Source organism: Macaca nemestrina, chromosome 6 (genome assembly GCF_043159975.1).
Source record: "Macaca nemestrina isolate mMacNem1 chromosome 6, mMacNem.hap1, whole genome shotgun sequence".
Lineage (NCBI taxonomy): Eukaryota > Metazoa > Chordata > Mammalia > Primates > Cercopithecidae > Macaca > Macaca nemestrina.
In genome coordinates this window covers 118560935-118577114 of record NC_092130.1, presented here as the reverse complement: position 1 = coordinate 118577114, position 16180 = coordinate 118560935, and the positions used below count along the sequence as shown (strand labels likewise).

Genomic DNA, 16180 nt, shown 5'->3' with positions numbered 1-16180 from the left:
AGCAATGATTACATCTCATTAAGAAAACTATCTTTTTATAACATATAATTAAGAAGCAGTTGGAACCTTATGAAAGAAATATGAAATTCTCCTATTATTTACTTCACGTACAAAAATATTTAGTATTTGATATTATGTAATATTCAATAATATACTATTAAATGATAATTAGTGCAACTATATACTTATAACAAACAATTGCCTAATTTGTGGGTATACAGAGAGCTTATCTAAAGCTGTAGGCTAATTTTTAGTGAATTTACAACAAAAATAGTCTGACTTTTAAGTGCTTAACAATTATATTCATTTTCTGTCAATAATAAAATAAAACTGAAAAAATGCCTCCAACCTCCACTCTTCATAATTTAAAAATCCAACTAATGAACAGCTCTGACTACTGACATAATTTTAAAAGAAACACGTTTGAATTAATTTTTATGTAAGTATACAGTCATCCTTGTGCCTAGCACATAGTAGCCACTCAATAAATACTTGTTGAATGACTATGGTCATTAAAGTCTGTGGTACATTAATATCACATTGACTTAAAAGTGGGAACAATGTAACTCACAGGAAGAGGTTCCAAGATGTGGATTCCTCTCCCTGCCTGAGATCTGAAAGGCAAGGAAAGGTTCCCAGGGATCTGTTAGCAGAGGCCATGGCCGTGTGAATTTTCCTCAGCAGGGACTAGGCCTCCCCACAACCAGCCTATGTTAGAGATGGATCACCGTGGTCTTGGCTGCTGCGGCCGCTGTCACTCCCAGAGCCAAGAAAACAGAACTTCTCTCCAACCACTCCACGCCTAAGCCAGCTTGGTTTGAAGGCTGCTGGGGGATTTATTAATCAAGGCTTTTATGTGTTTATAGGATCAAAAGAAGTTAAGCCAAGATCTAAGTTTAGATACAATGTGTCTACACAGGAAAGATGAAAACATTACGGGAGAATATTCAGGCATGCAAAGTACCATGAAGCTGCTATTAATACTACTCTTAACATAGTGTGATCAAAGCCAAACAATGTTTATATCAGCCACCGAAATAAGCACAATGGGTCAACAAGAAGTTTACATTTAAGAATTATTAAATAATACTTTAAATGGAAAAAAAAAACTCTAATAAAAGCAGTCAATGGTAACAGATCCTGAATTTTTCTTTCAAATACTCACACTTACTTTGTCTAGTGTCATGTCTGGTAGTTCATCTGCCAGTTCACTTGGGGAACTATTTGCACTGGAATTTGCAACTGCTGGAATCGTAGGTTCATAGCCATAGAATGCCAGTAAGTCTTCTAGAGGCATGGTTCCTTCCTGTTCAAGCCAGGGCATAAACACAGACTTAGCGGATGTCACAATACTGAACTGCAGGTAAACTCTACTGTCCCCTTAGGTTCATAAAGCACATTATCACTACAGCAGAACAAATCAAAGGCAAGCTTCAGTTTTTCTTTTTCTGCTGTTGTCAGAAAACAGGACCAAACACCTAGACCTATAATTAATGTATAAACAAAAGCCTAACAATTAACACCTTAGTTTTTATTTTCCAGAAGCATTTTACTATTTTAAAAATTCCTCAAATATTTGCTTTAGTGCTTTTTAGCTTTCAAGTTAACATAAAGATTTGCCCTGAAAACATTTCCAATTAATCAATCAATAACTTGTAATTCACAGCTTCTTTCCATGCATTTAACAGCCGACCGCTTGCTTTATTCTTCATGTTAATTAGAAGACACCTGGTAGAAAAACTTTTGCTGAATGTTTACTAACATCAGCAATATTTATGTTCAAAGCACAATTATCCTTTTATATTCTTACTACATCCCCTATTTTTATACCAGTTTTTTTAAAACAACTGTCTGAGGAAGATTATACTATTATCACCATTTTACAGGTGAGAAAACTGAGGCTTAATTCCGGGTTTGAATCCCAGTTCCCCAGTTATCTTACTGGCTTCTTTAATAAAATTACATGCCCCGGCTACAGTGCTGCCTATGTTATGAATACCTATGCCATGCCTCATAGTGACACCAAGTCACTGTTTCCCTCTCAGGAATCCATGTGAAAATAAGTGTTACGATATACTATATAACATTCAGTGCATGCAGACTGCATATACAGCCAGGCTGCACATACAACTGTGTTAGGAATGATATGCTACACCATATAGCCTAGGTGTATAGTAGGCTACATTAACTACTTTTGTCTAAGCATACTCTATGATGTTCACACAGCAATGAAACTGCCTAATGACGCCTTTCTCAGAATGTATTCCCTCGTTCAACGACACATGACTATGTTTTAACTACTAAAGTGTATAGAACTATTTATTATTCAAGGCCGGTCACAGTGGCTCACACCTGTAGTCCTAGCACTTTGGAAGGCCAAGGCAGGCAGATCACTTGAGGTCAGGAGTTCGAGACCAGCCTGGCCAACATGGTGAAACCCCATCTCTAGTAAAAATACAAAAAAGAAAAAAAAGGAACTATTTATCATTCAAATAAATAACTTCAAAACAATATACTCATGAAATAGTTAATCTGTTAAATATTTTTAAGATTTCTGTATCCATCAATTAAAAGATTTTTAAAATTTGCTTATGGTTTAGTTTTCCCTTTAAAAAAAAATAATCCATAAAGCAAACAGCATGAAAACGCTAAAGTAGAGTACGCAAAACATGCCCACAGTTGATCACAAAGTGACCTGAGAAGAGCCAGTGACGATTCCTTACAGGGCCAGCTGGCTGCCCACAGGGCCCACAGGGGATGCACCTTTGCAGGTATGGAACTTACATAATCCATTGTGTATAACTAAAACAGATTCATGCTAAATGAACTTACACAATCAGGTATATGATAGAACACTAATTTATAAATTTGCAGTAGTAGACATACACCTTTCTAATGACCATAAATGATCATGAAAATCTTTTTTAGCTTGGGATTTAAATCGACCAAAACTCCTTTGGGAGCATGGAGTCAGCATAAATTGAGTTGGATTGTCAGAACAGGGTGAAGTTCACTTACACCACAGGGAAACTTCCATGAATTATTTTTCTTCCAAACCAAAGAATCCCTTGAAGGTAACAAGACTCAGATTTAGAGTCTCTCTACAGTCCTATCTTGCTCCTTGCAGAGTCCACGTAGCCCATTCCCTTTGGCTCATATTGGTTCTAATTTAAGAGATGCCTGGGTTGCAGCCTTTGCCAAGCACCTGTCAGTAGTATTTCTCCAGAACCTCACAGTTTCAGTCTTTCTTCCTGAAATGGGGAGTGGCAATTTTCACCTCTCATGCACTGATGGTCCACCTTCCCATCATTTACTCAGTTCTAAGTACTTGGCTGAGGGCTACTAGCTACTGGCTACTGGACATAAAAATTAAATTTACTGAAGAATCCCTGCTCACAAGGAATTCAGTCTTAGTGGGGGAAACTGATGAGTTAGCCATTATAACACAATGTGATGACTTCAATATTCAATTGTGAGTATAGAGAAGGGCAGATCTACATCCCAAGAATACTCGTATGGAGTATGGAGGTATGCACAGAGGGTGAAGACTGAGCTAAGTCTTGAAAGATGACAAGGCTTCTGACAATACACAAATATAGGGCTGCCAAGTTTGATGAGTGTAACAAACAGAGCACTGAGATACAGAGTAACACTCGGGGCCCGCTTTCAGAGGGTAGCAGGGAGAGACAGTCAGCAATCTTCAGCAGAGGCCTGAAGTCTGAGAAGGCCAGTCCCGTGAAGAGTATTCCAGGCAAAAAAAATGACACATGTGAGGCCTGAAGGGCTGAAGGTGGTTTCCTACTAAGCCAAGTGGCCAAAGTTTGGTGAGTAGAATGAAGAATGGTTCAAGAGAATGGAAAGAGAGGCAGGGACAGATCACAAAGGGCCTCAGGGCCAAGGAAAGGAACCTGGACTTCATTCCCAGGGCAATGAGGAGCCATCGGAGACTCATAAAAAGGGAGTACCATGGCATTATTTCTTCTTAAAATACTGAACACCTGCATGAAGAAAAGTTGAGAAGGGTGGAGAGATACAGGAGAAGCAGGGAAACCACTTAAAAAGCCTCGTGCTAGGTGAGGGTAGTGATACACAAGAGGAGAGAAGTGAAGAGAAGAGACATATTCTGAGGTAGAACCAAATGGGTCACTGGACGTGGGAGGGAAAGGGAAGGAGGACTCCCCAGTTTTCTATTTGATCAATTGCCTAGATGGTGGTAACTTCTGCCAAGATAGAGAATACTAAAGGAATAAAAGGTTTTTGAAGGAAACAAAACAAAACAAAACAAAAACAAGAGTTCTGCAAAGGACACGGTTAAGTTTAAGAGGACTATGAAACATCCAAGTAGAAAAGTCAGGTTGGCCAGGAGCCTGGAGCTCAGAGAACCAGGCTGGGCTAAAGATATAAATCTGGCATTCATTAGCATCTAGATGATATTTAAAACCACAGAAGTTGATGAGCTCACCCACGGAGAGGGTAGAGAGAAAAGAGGAGGGGATCTATGCTTATCAGAAGAACTTTCAAATATGTTACACTATGGGCAATGGGTATGTCTGAAAATTCTTAAACATGATTCGTATTTTGGAAATAATGTTCTAAGGGAAGTAGAATGAGAGCCTGAACTAAGAAGGGGGATTATTTGAGTGAAATTTAGGGAAAGATCCATTTCTTGAGTTACTTGATAGAAAGAATGAAAGCAACATAGGAGTTCAAATGGATTGCCAGATTTCTGGCCTGGGAAGTTAGGTAACTATAGCACCACTGAGACAGAAACACAAGATAAATTTAAGGATGGGACAGTAATGATCAGTTTAAGGTGAAAGCTAAAGCAGTGGTTTGAGTGAGATCACCCAGAAAAGGCACACAGAGTGAGAAGACAATAGCCAAAACCCCAGAGAATGTTAATGAAAATGCGGGCAAAGAAAGAAAAGATCATAAAATAAGGAGGGAGAAGTCAGACAATAGAACCAGGAAAAAGTAGGATTCCATAAATTAAGGCAGAAACAAGTATGGATAATCAGGAATGGTCACTTGGGTCAAATTCCAAAAAGAAATTAAGCAAGAAAAAGACAAGAAATCTTAGTATCTGGCAATCAGGAATTATTGGTGACCTGGGCCAGGGGCAGTGGCTGCTGCCTGTAATCCCAGCACTTTGGGAGGCCAAGGTAGGATAGCTTGAGCCCAGGAGTTGGAGACCAGCCTGGGCATAGAAAGACCCCTTCTCCATAAAAAACTTTTTTTTTTAATTAGCCAGGGTGGTGGGGTGCACCTGTAATCCCTAGGCTTTGGAAGGCTGAGGTGGGAAAATTGCTTAAGCCCAGGGGGTCAAGGTTGCAGTGAGCTATGATCATATCACTGCACTCTAGCCTGGGTGACAGAGTGAGACCATCTCTACATAAGTAATTATTGGTGGCCTTATGGCACGGTGGAAGAAGCCAAGCTAAGGACTGAACGGGAGGGGAAGAAAGTACATATGTGACTTGAGATTTGGCTACAAAAGGGGAGTGACTGAGGGCAACACAAGATCAAAAGAGAATTTCTTCCAAATGTGGGATCTACATGAGTAGGATTCTTATGTGGAAATTTAAAAAAAAGGGTAAAAGAATAAATTGAGGGCAGGAGGGATAGAATCTAGAGGTTAGCCTGGGATATCACAGATACTTCACAGGACAGGAGGGAAAGAATAATATGAAAGTTTGTATATGTGAGGGAGACAGGAGGTTCCCAGCACTCACTCAAGAAAACCCCCACTTTTCTATAAAGACACAGGCATGACCATCTGTTGAGGGAGAAGGTGACCATCTTCATAGAAACCTCATTAATAAGTTCAAGTGATGACAGTGGTGGCCAGAGGGTTGATGCTAAAACACAAATCATTTGTACCAAAACTTTTAAAGCAAAACTGGAAAAGGTGACTCTAGTCTCTGAAGCACTTCACAAATGAGCTTTCTATGAGAGCCTATTAATAAAGCACTTAAGTCCTTTAAAACATAAAAACAATTTTTTCAAAATTGAATTAGTAAGTCTCAAAGTCTGTAAGGATCTGTGGTAGCTAAATCAGCTTAGAAGTGTGATCCAACACCTTATCCCAGGTATAAGGATTTTTCTCTTCCTTTTCTTGGGTATTTTGTTGAACCTATTTACATTTTAAGGAACACAGTAGAATGTAGTCACACTTATAAATGAACTGTTCTATAAGTCAAAGGATTTATATCAGGAAGAGTACCATATTTAGGGCAGAAGACCCACTAATTGCTAACCATTATATTGGACAAATCACCTAATCCCTCTCACCTCCATTTCCTCACATACCATCATTTCCTTGATCCTATGATGTCCTCCCTCACGTATCAGAATCAGGATGTAGCCTGATACTAAAGTGCAAACTTCATATACAAGTGTTCCTCCCCCTACCCCTACACTGTTTAGAAATTAACAGTAGGCTGGGCGCGGTGGCTCACGCCTGTAATCCCAGCACTTTGGGAGGCCAAGGTGGGCAGATCACAAGGTCAGCAGATCGAGACCATCCTGGCTAACATGGTGAAACCCTGTCTCTACTAAAAACAAAACAAAAAAAATTAGCTAGCTGTGGTGGTGGGCACCTATAGTCCCAGCTACTTGGGAGACTGAAGCAGGAGAATGGCGTGAACCCAGGAGGCGGAGCTTGCAGTGAGCCAAGATTGTGCCACTGCACTCCAGCCTGGGCAACAGAGCAAGACTCCGTCTCAAAAAAAGAAAAAAAAAAAAGAAAAGAAATCAACACTACGTCCTACAATCAACAAGGTCTCTGAGCCTAGAAAAATAACGCCAACATTCATCTGACACAACTGATGGCATTGCTGGATGGACCAAATGAGACTGACTGAGATGCATTTCATGTTAATAACTAACGCCTGTCTGTTACCTTAAGGCACAGGCTGCTAAACAATACACATATAATTTGCTTAAATGTCTTGTGATCTTTTTTTTCCCAGACAGGGTCTCAGTCTGTCACATACTCTGGAATACAGTGGCACAATCATAGCTCACTGCAACCTTGAACTCCTGGGATGATCAAGTGATCCTCCCACCTCAGCCTCCCAAGAAGCTGGAGCTACAGGTATGCACCACCATGCCCAGCTAATTTTTAAATTTTTCGGTAGAAATGGGGTCTCACTATGTGGCCCAGGCTGGTCTCAAGACTCCTGGGCTCAAGCGATCGTTCCACTTTAGCCTCCCAAAGTGCTGAGATTACATGTGTGAGCCACCGCCCCCAGCCTAAATGCTTTTTCTTTTTTTCTTTTAACAAAAAGGAAAAAACCTATACTAAATTCTAAGTGGTAGAAAAAATGATTTTTTACTTTCTCATTTGTGCTTTTCTGAATTTTTGAATTTTTCTCACAGTGAACACCAAGGGGATAATTATATATTAATAAAAGCAGAAATAAGTACTCTTTAAAGAGTTCTACCAGCCAGGTGCAGTGGCTCACGCTATAATCCCAGTACTTTGGGAGGCCAAGGCGGGTGGATTGCCTGAGGTCAGGAGTTCAAGACCAGCCTGGTCAACATGGCAAAACCCCATCTCTACCAAAAATACAAAAAGTAGCCAGGTGTGATGGTGGATGCCTGTAATCCCAACTACTCGGGAGGCCGAGGCAGGAGAATCACTTGAACCCAGGTGGCACAGGCTGTAGTGAGCCAAGACTGTGCCACTGCGCTCCAGCCTGCACAATGGAGCAAGCTGGCTTCTCAAAAAAAAAAAAAAAAAAAAAGTTCTACCTATAAATCTGGGACTATTGAAAGCTCTCAGAAGGCAGTAATATGAATACATTAAAATATATAAAGATATTACATAAATCCTATTTTAGTATGTTTAATAACTAAAATCTAGCCACATATTCTATACTCAAAGAGCTACTAAAAGAAAATTACTTTTGTACTTACCTTATTTTCCATAACACATGATGTAATAAAAATTTGTGAACACTAAAATATGGGCCATATTACAGTCAACACACAACTGAGTTTATTTACTATGAACATAAAAACTTATAATTCTTGCAAATGAACATTAACATCAATCCCCTAAGACTATTAATATGCACCGATACCTAAATCACTATTCCACTAATCTTTCCACTAATAAAAGATTAATACACTATTTCAAGTTATATAGAAATAATTAAAACATAATTTGAAATTCCTTCTAAAAACTTGATCCTTACTCTTTATATTTGTGTCTCTACTGTTTTTTTAATTCATTTTCATGTTTCTTTAAACATCAAAAAAAATAATAGAGACCACATGTATACAGTTGCACTTTACTACAGATAAAAACCACAGATCAGAGCAAGTGGGAGGGCAGTTAAGTCACTCTTCTGTTTCCCTGTGTATTAACGTGAAGAAGGAAATAAAATAATACTCCACTCCTGCCTCACAAAGCTACTAAGCGGAGGAGATGATATATATATAAGAATGTGCTTGCCCTTTTTAAGAAAAAGAGGTGTAGGATAACTCAGGGGATAAGTATCATTTCTGAAATCTTTTGTTATTCTGGCTTATTAGAAATTTTCAGGGAGGGATTGCATTGGGAGTTATACCTGATGTAAATGACGAGTTGATGGGTGCAGCACAGCAACATGGCACAAGTATACATATGTAACAAACCTGCACGTTATGCACATGTACCCTACAACTTAAAGTATAATAATAATAAATAAATTAAAAAAAAAAAAAAAAAGAAATTTTCAAATATGGTTAAGTAAGCATAAATCCTACACGTTTTCAAGGTAACCCCTATAGGGACCTCTCTATATACAGTCCTGGTATAAATGCATGTTAAAAATACAGTTCATTTGAATTTATATTGACTTGGGGCTTAAAAAATTATAAATTACACTCACTCTTGCCAATCTTTTAAAAGATGACTTTTAAAGGAGCAGGGGATGGGATATTACCAATTTATATTTGAAAATACAGTAAACCTTTTTCAATTTTCTTAAAATATTCCACTAGATTATGAGTTATTTGAAGAAAAAGACTTCTCTCTGTATCTACTATAGTACTTAGCCAAATTCAAGTTTGACCCTTAGCAGAACAGTATGATATAATGGGAAGAGGGCTAGACTAGGATTCAGAACTAATCTTAGGGCCTATAGTTTTCCGTATCTCAATTTTCTCATCTGTAAAATGCCTATGTGTACCTACTTCACTGTGCTGATATAAGCTTAAAAATTAGGTTAAGAGATACAAAATAATTTTGAAAAATTAAATGAAAACACTTATTAGGCTATCCCCCAAAATAAAAGTGAAAACAAAAAAAAGGATTATGATCCTATTTTTATTTCAGGTAGATTATTTTAAAAATTACAACAGAATTTCAAACTCTTTATAAATGTGTATTAAAGTAAATCTTATACCTTTTCTAAGTCTTCTATTTCAGAACTGAAGTTTTTACCCTCATCCATCATTTCCTCTTCTTCAAGAGTTCTTTCATCATCATAGTCATGGACCAACATCTCAGCAGTGGGGTCAAAATCATGATCTTCAGAAGACAAAGACCCAACTGGAATAAAACAAACTGAATCACTTTACACATTTACAAGGCTATTAACAAAATAAAATAAAAATTTGTGTTCTTCTGCCAGTTCCTTTTAATGTTTACATGAGGGTTTTACTAAATGAATTTACTATATACTTTATAGGTTATAAATTAAGACCCTATGATTCTGAAAATATGTCTAAACCAGCAAAATAACAAGGCAAAGTTATTCACAAACACTTTTATAAGGGGTCTAGTCTACAAGAAAACATCTTGTAACAACAAAGTGATTTAAGCAGCATGGTCTTAAAGAAACATTCTAATAGAAAAAGGAGTCAAACTTGCTTATCAGTTCATTTAATACAGCTGTCTAAACGCAAAGCAAAATGTCAGAAGAATTAAATTTCCAGAACGGAAGATTTCACAAGAATCTACTATACACTAAGACTCACACTTCAGGATAATATAAATTTTACTCAAATTCTAACCCTCAAATAAACACAAAAACACAACAAAAATCTGTTTTATAAAACAAATACAAGTTTCTGTGAAGCAGCTATATAGCCATTCAGCTTTTAAAAGCATTGTATCACTTTATATGTCTCTAACAGTACTTCAAGTTCCCTAGCATTAATCAGACAAGCATTAAACTGTAAGACTTTGCTTTACTTTGGATTATTAACAAAGTTCTTAGGATTATGTGTAGGGAATACAGAAAATCACATCTGAAGGTTTTGGAAGATGTATCCATTGCAAGTTGTTTTGGATAATTCATACTTGTTTATAAAACTGTAATATCTTTTAATAGCAAATATGAAATCTACAGGAAACTCCAAAAACCAAGAGAAGAAATGACTAAAATCCACAATCCCAAAGAAATGAAATCAAATTTATAAGAAAACAGGACTTTCTCCACTTGTTTTACTCTAGTATCCAATTCAATTAGGCCAGTAACCCTCAGAGAAAGGAAGGAAAGTATCAGAAACTGAGGTTGGGGGAAAGAAGAAGTGGATGGAAGCATACTCAACATAAAAAGTTTAATCTGTTCTCAGTCAAGCTACTGAATATTTTAAAATTTCAAACATTTCAGGACAGTGTGAGATCATTACCAAAACACGGAACTAGGCCAAAGATTGTTCACTACGGAAAAACCACACACATAATTCATTATTTTTGATTCTGGGTTCAGAGAACTCTAATTAGTTTTAAAAATACGATTTCTACAGGACTTAATTTTTTGGCAGGTTTACATTATGTTATCTTCCTTAACGTTGAAAAATATCTGCTCATTTAAAAACCTGTTGATTTACATGTGGTTTAATTTAAAAAGAAATACGGGCCGGGGCGGTGGCTCATGCATGTAATCCCAGCACTTTGGGAAGCCAAGGTGGGGGGATCACCTGAGGTTAGGAGTTCCAGACCAGCCTGGCCAACACAGCAAAACCCTGTCTCTACTAAAAATACAAAAAAATTAGCTCGGCATGGTGGTGGGCACCTGTAATACCAGCTACTTGGGAGGCTGAGGCAGGAGAATCGCTTGAACCTGGGAGGTCGAGGCTGTAGTGAGCCAAGATCACACCATTGCACTCCAGCCTGAGCAATGGAGCAAGACTCCATCTCAAAAAACAAAAAACAAACAAAAAGACATACGAATATTAATTAATTAGCTCACATCCACCATTACAAATTTTCTTTTTTTGAGGAATTCCTGGCAAGTTCCATGGTATGCCAAAGAGGCAGAAATGAAATAGATGCTGACTTTTCCACCTCTTTGGTAGCAGAGCTCCTCTGGGCTCTTCTGTTACTCCTGTATCACTTGGCACAACAGGCTTCCCCTTTAACATGGAAGGTATTCAATAAGGGCCAAAAATCGAAGGACCTGAGGGTCTACTCCCAGCTTTGTCCTTGGCTTTTTGGGACCTGAAGCAAGTCATTTAAACTTTCTAGGTCTAGCTCCTGTCTTCCATTTGCAAAATACATGGGGATGACTGAAAGGACCTCAAAAATCCCTTCCAACTCTAAAATTCTCTTTTTAAAAAACTGGTTAATTGGCCGGGCGTGGTGGCTCAAGCCTGTAATCCCAGCACTTTGGGAGGCCGAGACGGGCGGATTACGAGGTCAGGAGATCAAGACTATCCTGGCTAACACGGTGAAACCCCGTCTCTACTAAAAAATACAAAAAAAAAAAACTAGCCAGGCGAGGTGGGGGGCGCCTGAAGCCCCAGCTACTCGGGAGGCTGAGGCAGGAGAATGGCATGAACCTGGGAGGCGGAGCTTGCAGTGAGCTGAGATCCGGCCACTGCACTCCAGCCTGGGCGACAGAGCGAGACTCCGTCTCAAAAAAAAAAAACTAGTTAATTAATCTCAGTACTTTGGGAGGCTGAGGCGGGCGGATCACTTGAGGTCAGGAGTTCAAGATCAGCCTGGCCAGCATGGTGAAACCCCATCTCTACTAAAAATACAGAAAAATTAGCCGGGTGTGGTGGCACATCCCTGTAGTACCAGCTACCTGGGAGGCTGAGGCAGTAGAATGGCTTGAACCTAGAAGGCGGAGGTTACAGTGAGATTGCGCCAATGCACTCCAGCCTGGCTGATGTCTCAGAAAAAAAAAAAAAAAAACCAACAACAACAAAACAGGCTAGTTGATTAAAAACAGGTTACACTGTCTTTTGGCTTTTTACTTAGATTGAAACTTCTTAAAAGAAGTCAGTGATGCCAAACGGAAAAAATCCATTAATCCAGCTGCTTGACATCGTGTATATATTTTCCTAAAATCAGTTATAACAAAAAAGTTCATCTCAAAATTAACAAAAATTTTTAGAATAAATTTTAAAGATGTAGCCTAAATGACAGTCAAGTGAGGCTCTGAAGGTCGAGTAGATACAAAAAGTAATACTGTAAGGAAACAGACTATTCACTCTACGGAAACAAGTTGTAATGGAAGATTTAGGAGCTCATTTGTGCTCCACCACTAACTAAAGTTATTTAAAAGTCTCCTCAAGTGTAAAATAATGGAGTTGGACCAGTCCAGAGGTGCTTTTGCTGTAGACTATGAGAGGGAGGAGAGCGAGGAGGTAGACAGAAAGGGGATGAGAAACTGAAACAAAGATATCCTTACATGATTAGCACATGAGGAAAGGTCCTTATCATGGACCTGCTTCAGGAATTCTACAAACCCCAGATTGTGTGTAATTATGCATATGTGCAGAGTTCTGGGACGCATCCCTTGCTTTCACTAGATCCTCACAGGGGTTTCTGACCTCAAGAAAGTTAAGAAACACCGTACTAGATGATCTAAGATTGTCTCAGCTCAGAAGTCGAAATCATCATTTTTCTGTGACGAACTTGGAAGTTTTTTTTTATTTTAAGGTAGCTTTACCTCTCAACTTCCGATTTTAACACAATTCATAGACATTTAATTATGAAAAAGAAACAAAGTAAGAGGAGATGAGGAGTTACGGTTAGTAAAGTAGTCCCAGAGTTCTGACAAATTAAGTCTCTCGAAAAAGCCGAAATTAAAATCTAAATTGCTAAAGTTGGTGTCAAGTTAATTTGGGATTAACTGTTTCAGGCTCGGAGAAAAAATAAGATATGTAATAATTAAAGCCATATTACTTAAAAGAACGCTTGTCGTAGCAGCTTTGTAACAGTTACCTTTCCAACATGCAAGAGAAAACAACAAAGAACAGTATAACTGTTCCTTCCCCAAACTTAACTACTAAATGCACATTGAAACTCTTAAAAATCAATGAACAAAAACCTTCAAGATACATTTCTGTGGGGAACCATTTAGCAACAGATCTTTGAGCCCACATTACCCACTAGGAACCACTGAAGAGGTAAGAAAATAGGACAAACCTGGGCTCGAACTTCCAAAAGAAGCCTAGGAGAGAGAGAAGAAAACGTGAGATTAGATCCCGCAGCCGGGGAAAGAGGCAGCGCCGGCAACAGGGCGCAGAGGAGGCGGAGTCGAGCGCTCCACCGCAGCTGCCAAAAGTGCAAGACGTAGCTTCGCTCCAATCTTTCCCGGCCCCTTTCGGGCCCCCTCTTGGCTGCCTCGCCTTCCTCCCCGAGTCCCCAGTGTACAAACTCACAGACCCGGGACTAAGCCCGGAGTCTGAGCGGCAACTCCAAGTCGCTTCTTGGAGCTCAGCAAGTTAAAAAGCGGAGAAGCAAAACCCAGAGCAGTCGGCTCGCACCATCAGTCCCCCATCCCTGGCATCTCCGGAGTCCCCCAAATCCCGCCCGGCTCTCCCAAGCCCCAAACAACTCGAAACGTAACACCCTTTTCTGGAAGGAACTCGCGTTCTGAGCACCCAGTCTGCCCCTGGGGCCCGGGAGCCCCAACTCCGAGGCCGATCTCTTCCCCTGGAGCACAGGCCAGCTCGAATCGGACACTCGCCCCCAAACCAAAGCGCGAGTCCCCCATCCTCTCTCCCGAGTCCAGAGATGCAGCTCCTCTCAGTTTCAGGGATGCTGGCTCCTTCCAGAGTGTTCAGTCCCTCCCTGGACCGCCAGCCCGCCTCCAGCCCCGGCGAGCTCCAGCCTAGGGGCTCCTGCCACAACGCCCCCTCCCCCCAGCTCACCAGTCCCGGGGGACATGGCCGGGGCAGCTTCGCTTGCCCAGCCTTCTTTCCTCCAGCCCAGAGTAAACTGGGGCTATCAAGCCTGTCTCCTGGAGAGGGCGTTGAGGGTCTCGGTCTGCCCTTTAACCCCAGGGGCGCCCGCACCTCCCGGGCTACGGGGCGGGGAGTCCCGCTCTTCAGCGAAGCCCGGTGGCCGCGCATCCCGCTCTTCTCTGCGCCCCCAGCAAAGTAAGGCGTGCGGCTCCTTCGCGCCGCAGCCCGGGCCCGGTGGGCCGGGGGCACAGCGCACGACTCCCGCAGGGCAGTGGCGCAGCCCGCTCCCCTCTTTGCGATCCGGCCGCGGAGGGGGGGCTCGGCCGGTTTACACCCACCCGGGCCCCGGGAAGAGGCGCGGAGGCGCCGGCGGCCCGCGTCAGCGGCCGGGGGCACGGCACTGCCCCGTCCCTGGGGCAGGGCTCGCTGCCGCCGGCCGCCACCTCCGTCCGGCTCCGTCGCCCGGCCCGACCGGGGCCGGAGCCGCCGCGGCCTAGTCCCGGAGGGAGACCGCTCCCGCGCCCGCTCCCGCCCCCCGGCCGGCCCCGCCGCGGCCAGTCGCCGCCCCGCGACCCCCGCGTTGCCACGCCGCCCTTCATGGGGCCGCGGAAAGAGCCCCGGATCCCCCAGGCTGGCTCGGGGGCCGCGGGGAGCCGCCGGGCGCCCGTTCCAGCCCGGCTGCTCCTGCCCGGTTTCCCTGCTCACCTCCGCCATATTGGTACCTTTAGGGCGAACGAGCAGCGCCGAGCCCAGTCCCCGGATGGGGCGCCTGAGCCAATCGCAGCCGCCGCCGCCGCCGCCGCGGTCCGCCCGGCACCCGCCCGGCGGCGGAGGCGGCACGGCCCCTTATAGGGCAGGGCGGCCCGCGACGCCCCCGGCCCGCTCGCACGCCCACACTGCCTGGCGCCCCTCGCCACCCGCGTGCCCGCCGCAGCCGGCCAGACGCGCACCCGCGCTTACGGTCCTTCTCCCGGCTGGAGTAAAGTTCCTGCGGAATTGGAGGCAAGTGGGGACGGACGGACGCACGGGCGCGGGACAGACCCACGTCCAGCCAGTGGAGGCCCAAGAGCCGGCGGGCGCGTTTGGGGACCGACCCACAGACACCGCGGCGCGGGAGGGCGTGCGGGCAGGAAATTTGGACTGGCAGGAGATGTGCAGGGGAACTCGACAGACTCAACTTCCCTAAGAGGAGGAGGTGATCGATGAAATAGACGTGGGAGGAAGTCTGGGAAATGGGAGAAGAGGCTGGTGGATGGCAGAGTCAGTCCACAATGAGAGGACAACAGTCAGGCACTTTGCCATTTCCACGAAGAGACCTGCAGGAATGGGAGATGGAGACCGGTGTACACTGGCTTACGGAGTGGACAATGGAAGTAAGACATTTGCCAAACAGGTTATTGACAGCACAGAAGAAAAGACAAAAGATCGACAGGGCAGAGAAATGATGCTGAACATACTTGTACAGTTCAAGAAGATGCCCAAAAAATATAAACTGTCCTGTTACGAAAAAAAATTAGACCAGTTCTAGGAATTGTTCATCACCAGTGTGTCTTAGGGGATGACCCAGAGATACTTGATACATCTGTTGAAGGACGGGAACAGCATATGAAAGGCCCTGAACTGAGTCTCAAAAATTCTACCCCCCACTTCCCTCACCTCTCCAAAAAGGCCAAACATTTGGGTAGGATCGTAAAAGGAAACTAGTCCCCTGTGCAAGTGGATGGGTGAAAGACGGAGCATAAGGCTTAACAGGAATACCTGCTCCTACATGTGCCTTATGACCATTTGCTCTTCATTGGGGGAGATTACTCTCTGGAAGGGCCACATCCACACTGAAAGCCTTTGAGCCAAGTACACAAAAATATACGCTAACGGCTGATTGGAGAGTTAGGTCCTGCAAGAAGTTAAAGTAAGGTATGGAGTTGCCCTAGCAATTTCAGAGGACACATTGTCCTGAAGTGGGAGGCCAGTTTTATCTGTGGAAAAGAAAGTCGGCTGTAAGGTACAGGATAAGTGAGATGCAAACTCAATCAGGAATTATAGC

General features: G+C 42.6%; 2 protein-coding genes across 5 annotated transcripts in view; one reads left to right on the top strand and one right to left on the bottom strand.

The window, feature by feature from the left end:
• Window positions 1-9534, top strand: part of LOC105499408 (SET domain containing 9) — a 38281-nt gene extending 28747 nt beyond the window's left edge. Inside the window, exon 6 of the mRNA XM_071098903.1 lies at window positions 9406-9534. Coding sequence (XP_070955004.1) covers window positions 9406-9424 — 19 coding nt within the window. The 3' untranslated portion in view covers window positions 9425-9534. The remainder of the gene's footprint in view (window positions 1-9405) is intronic.
• LOC105499410 (MIER family member 3) overlaps window positions 1-14943 on the bottom strand; it is a 33431-nt gene extending 18488 nt beyond the window's left edge. For 2 of the 4 annotated variants that reach the window (XM_011771966.3, XM_011771965.3), the window contains exons 1-4: window positions 14842-14943; window positions 13376-13400; window positions 9396-9541; window positions 1172-1306 (exon numbers count right to left, since the gene is read on the bottom strand). In XM_011771966.3, coding sequence (XP_011770268.1) covers window positions 1172-1306; window positions 9396-9541; window positions 13376-13400; window positions 14842-14850 — 315 coding nt within the window. In that variant the 5' untranslated portion in view covers window positions 14851-14943. Of the gene's footprint in view, window positions 1-1171; window positions 1307-9395; window positions 9542-13375; window positions 13401-14103; window positions 14320-14841 lie in introns of those variants that run through there. The other 2 variants (XM_011771963.1, XM_011771964.1) reach the window with 1 other exon arrangement.
• Window positions 14944-16180: the final 1237 nt, after the last annotated feature.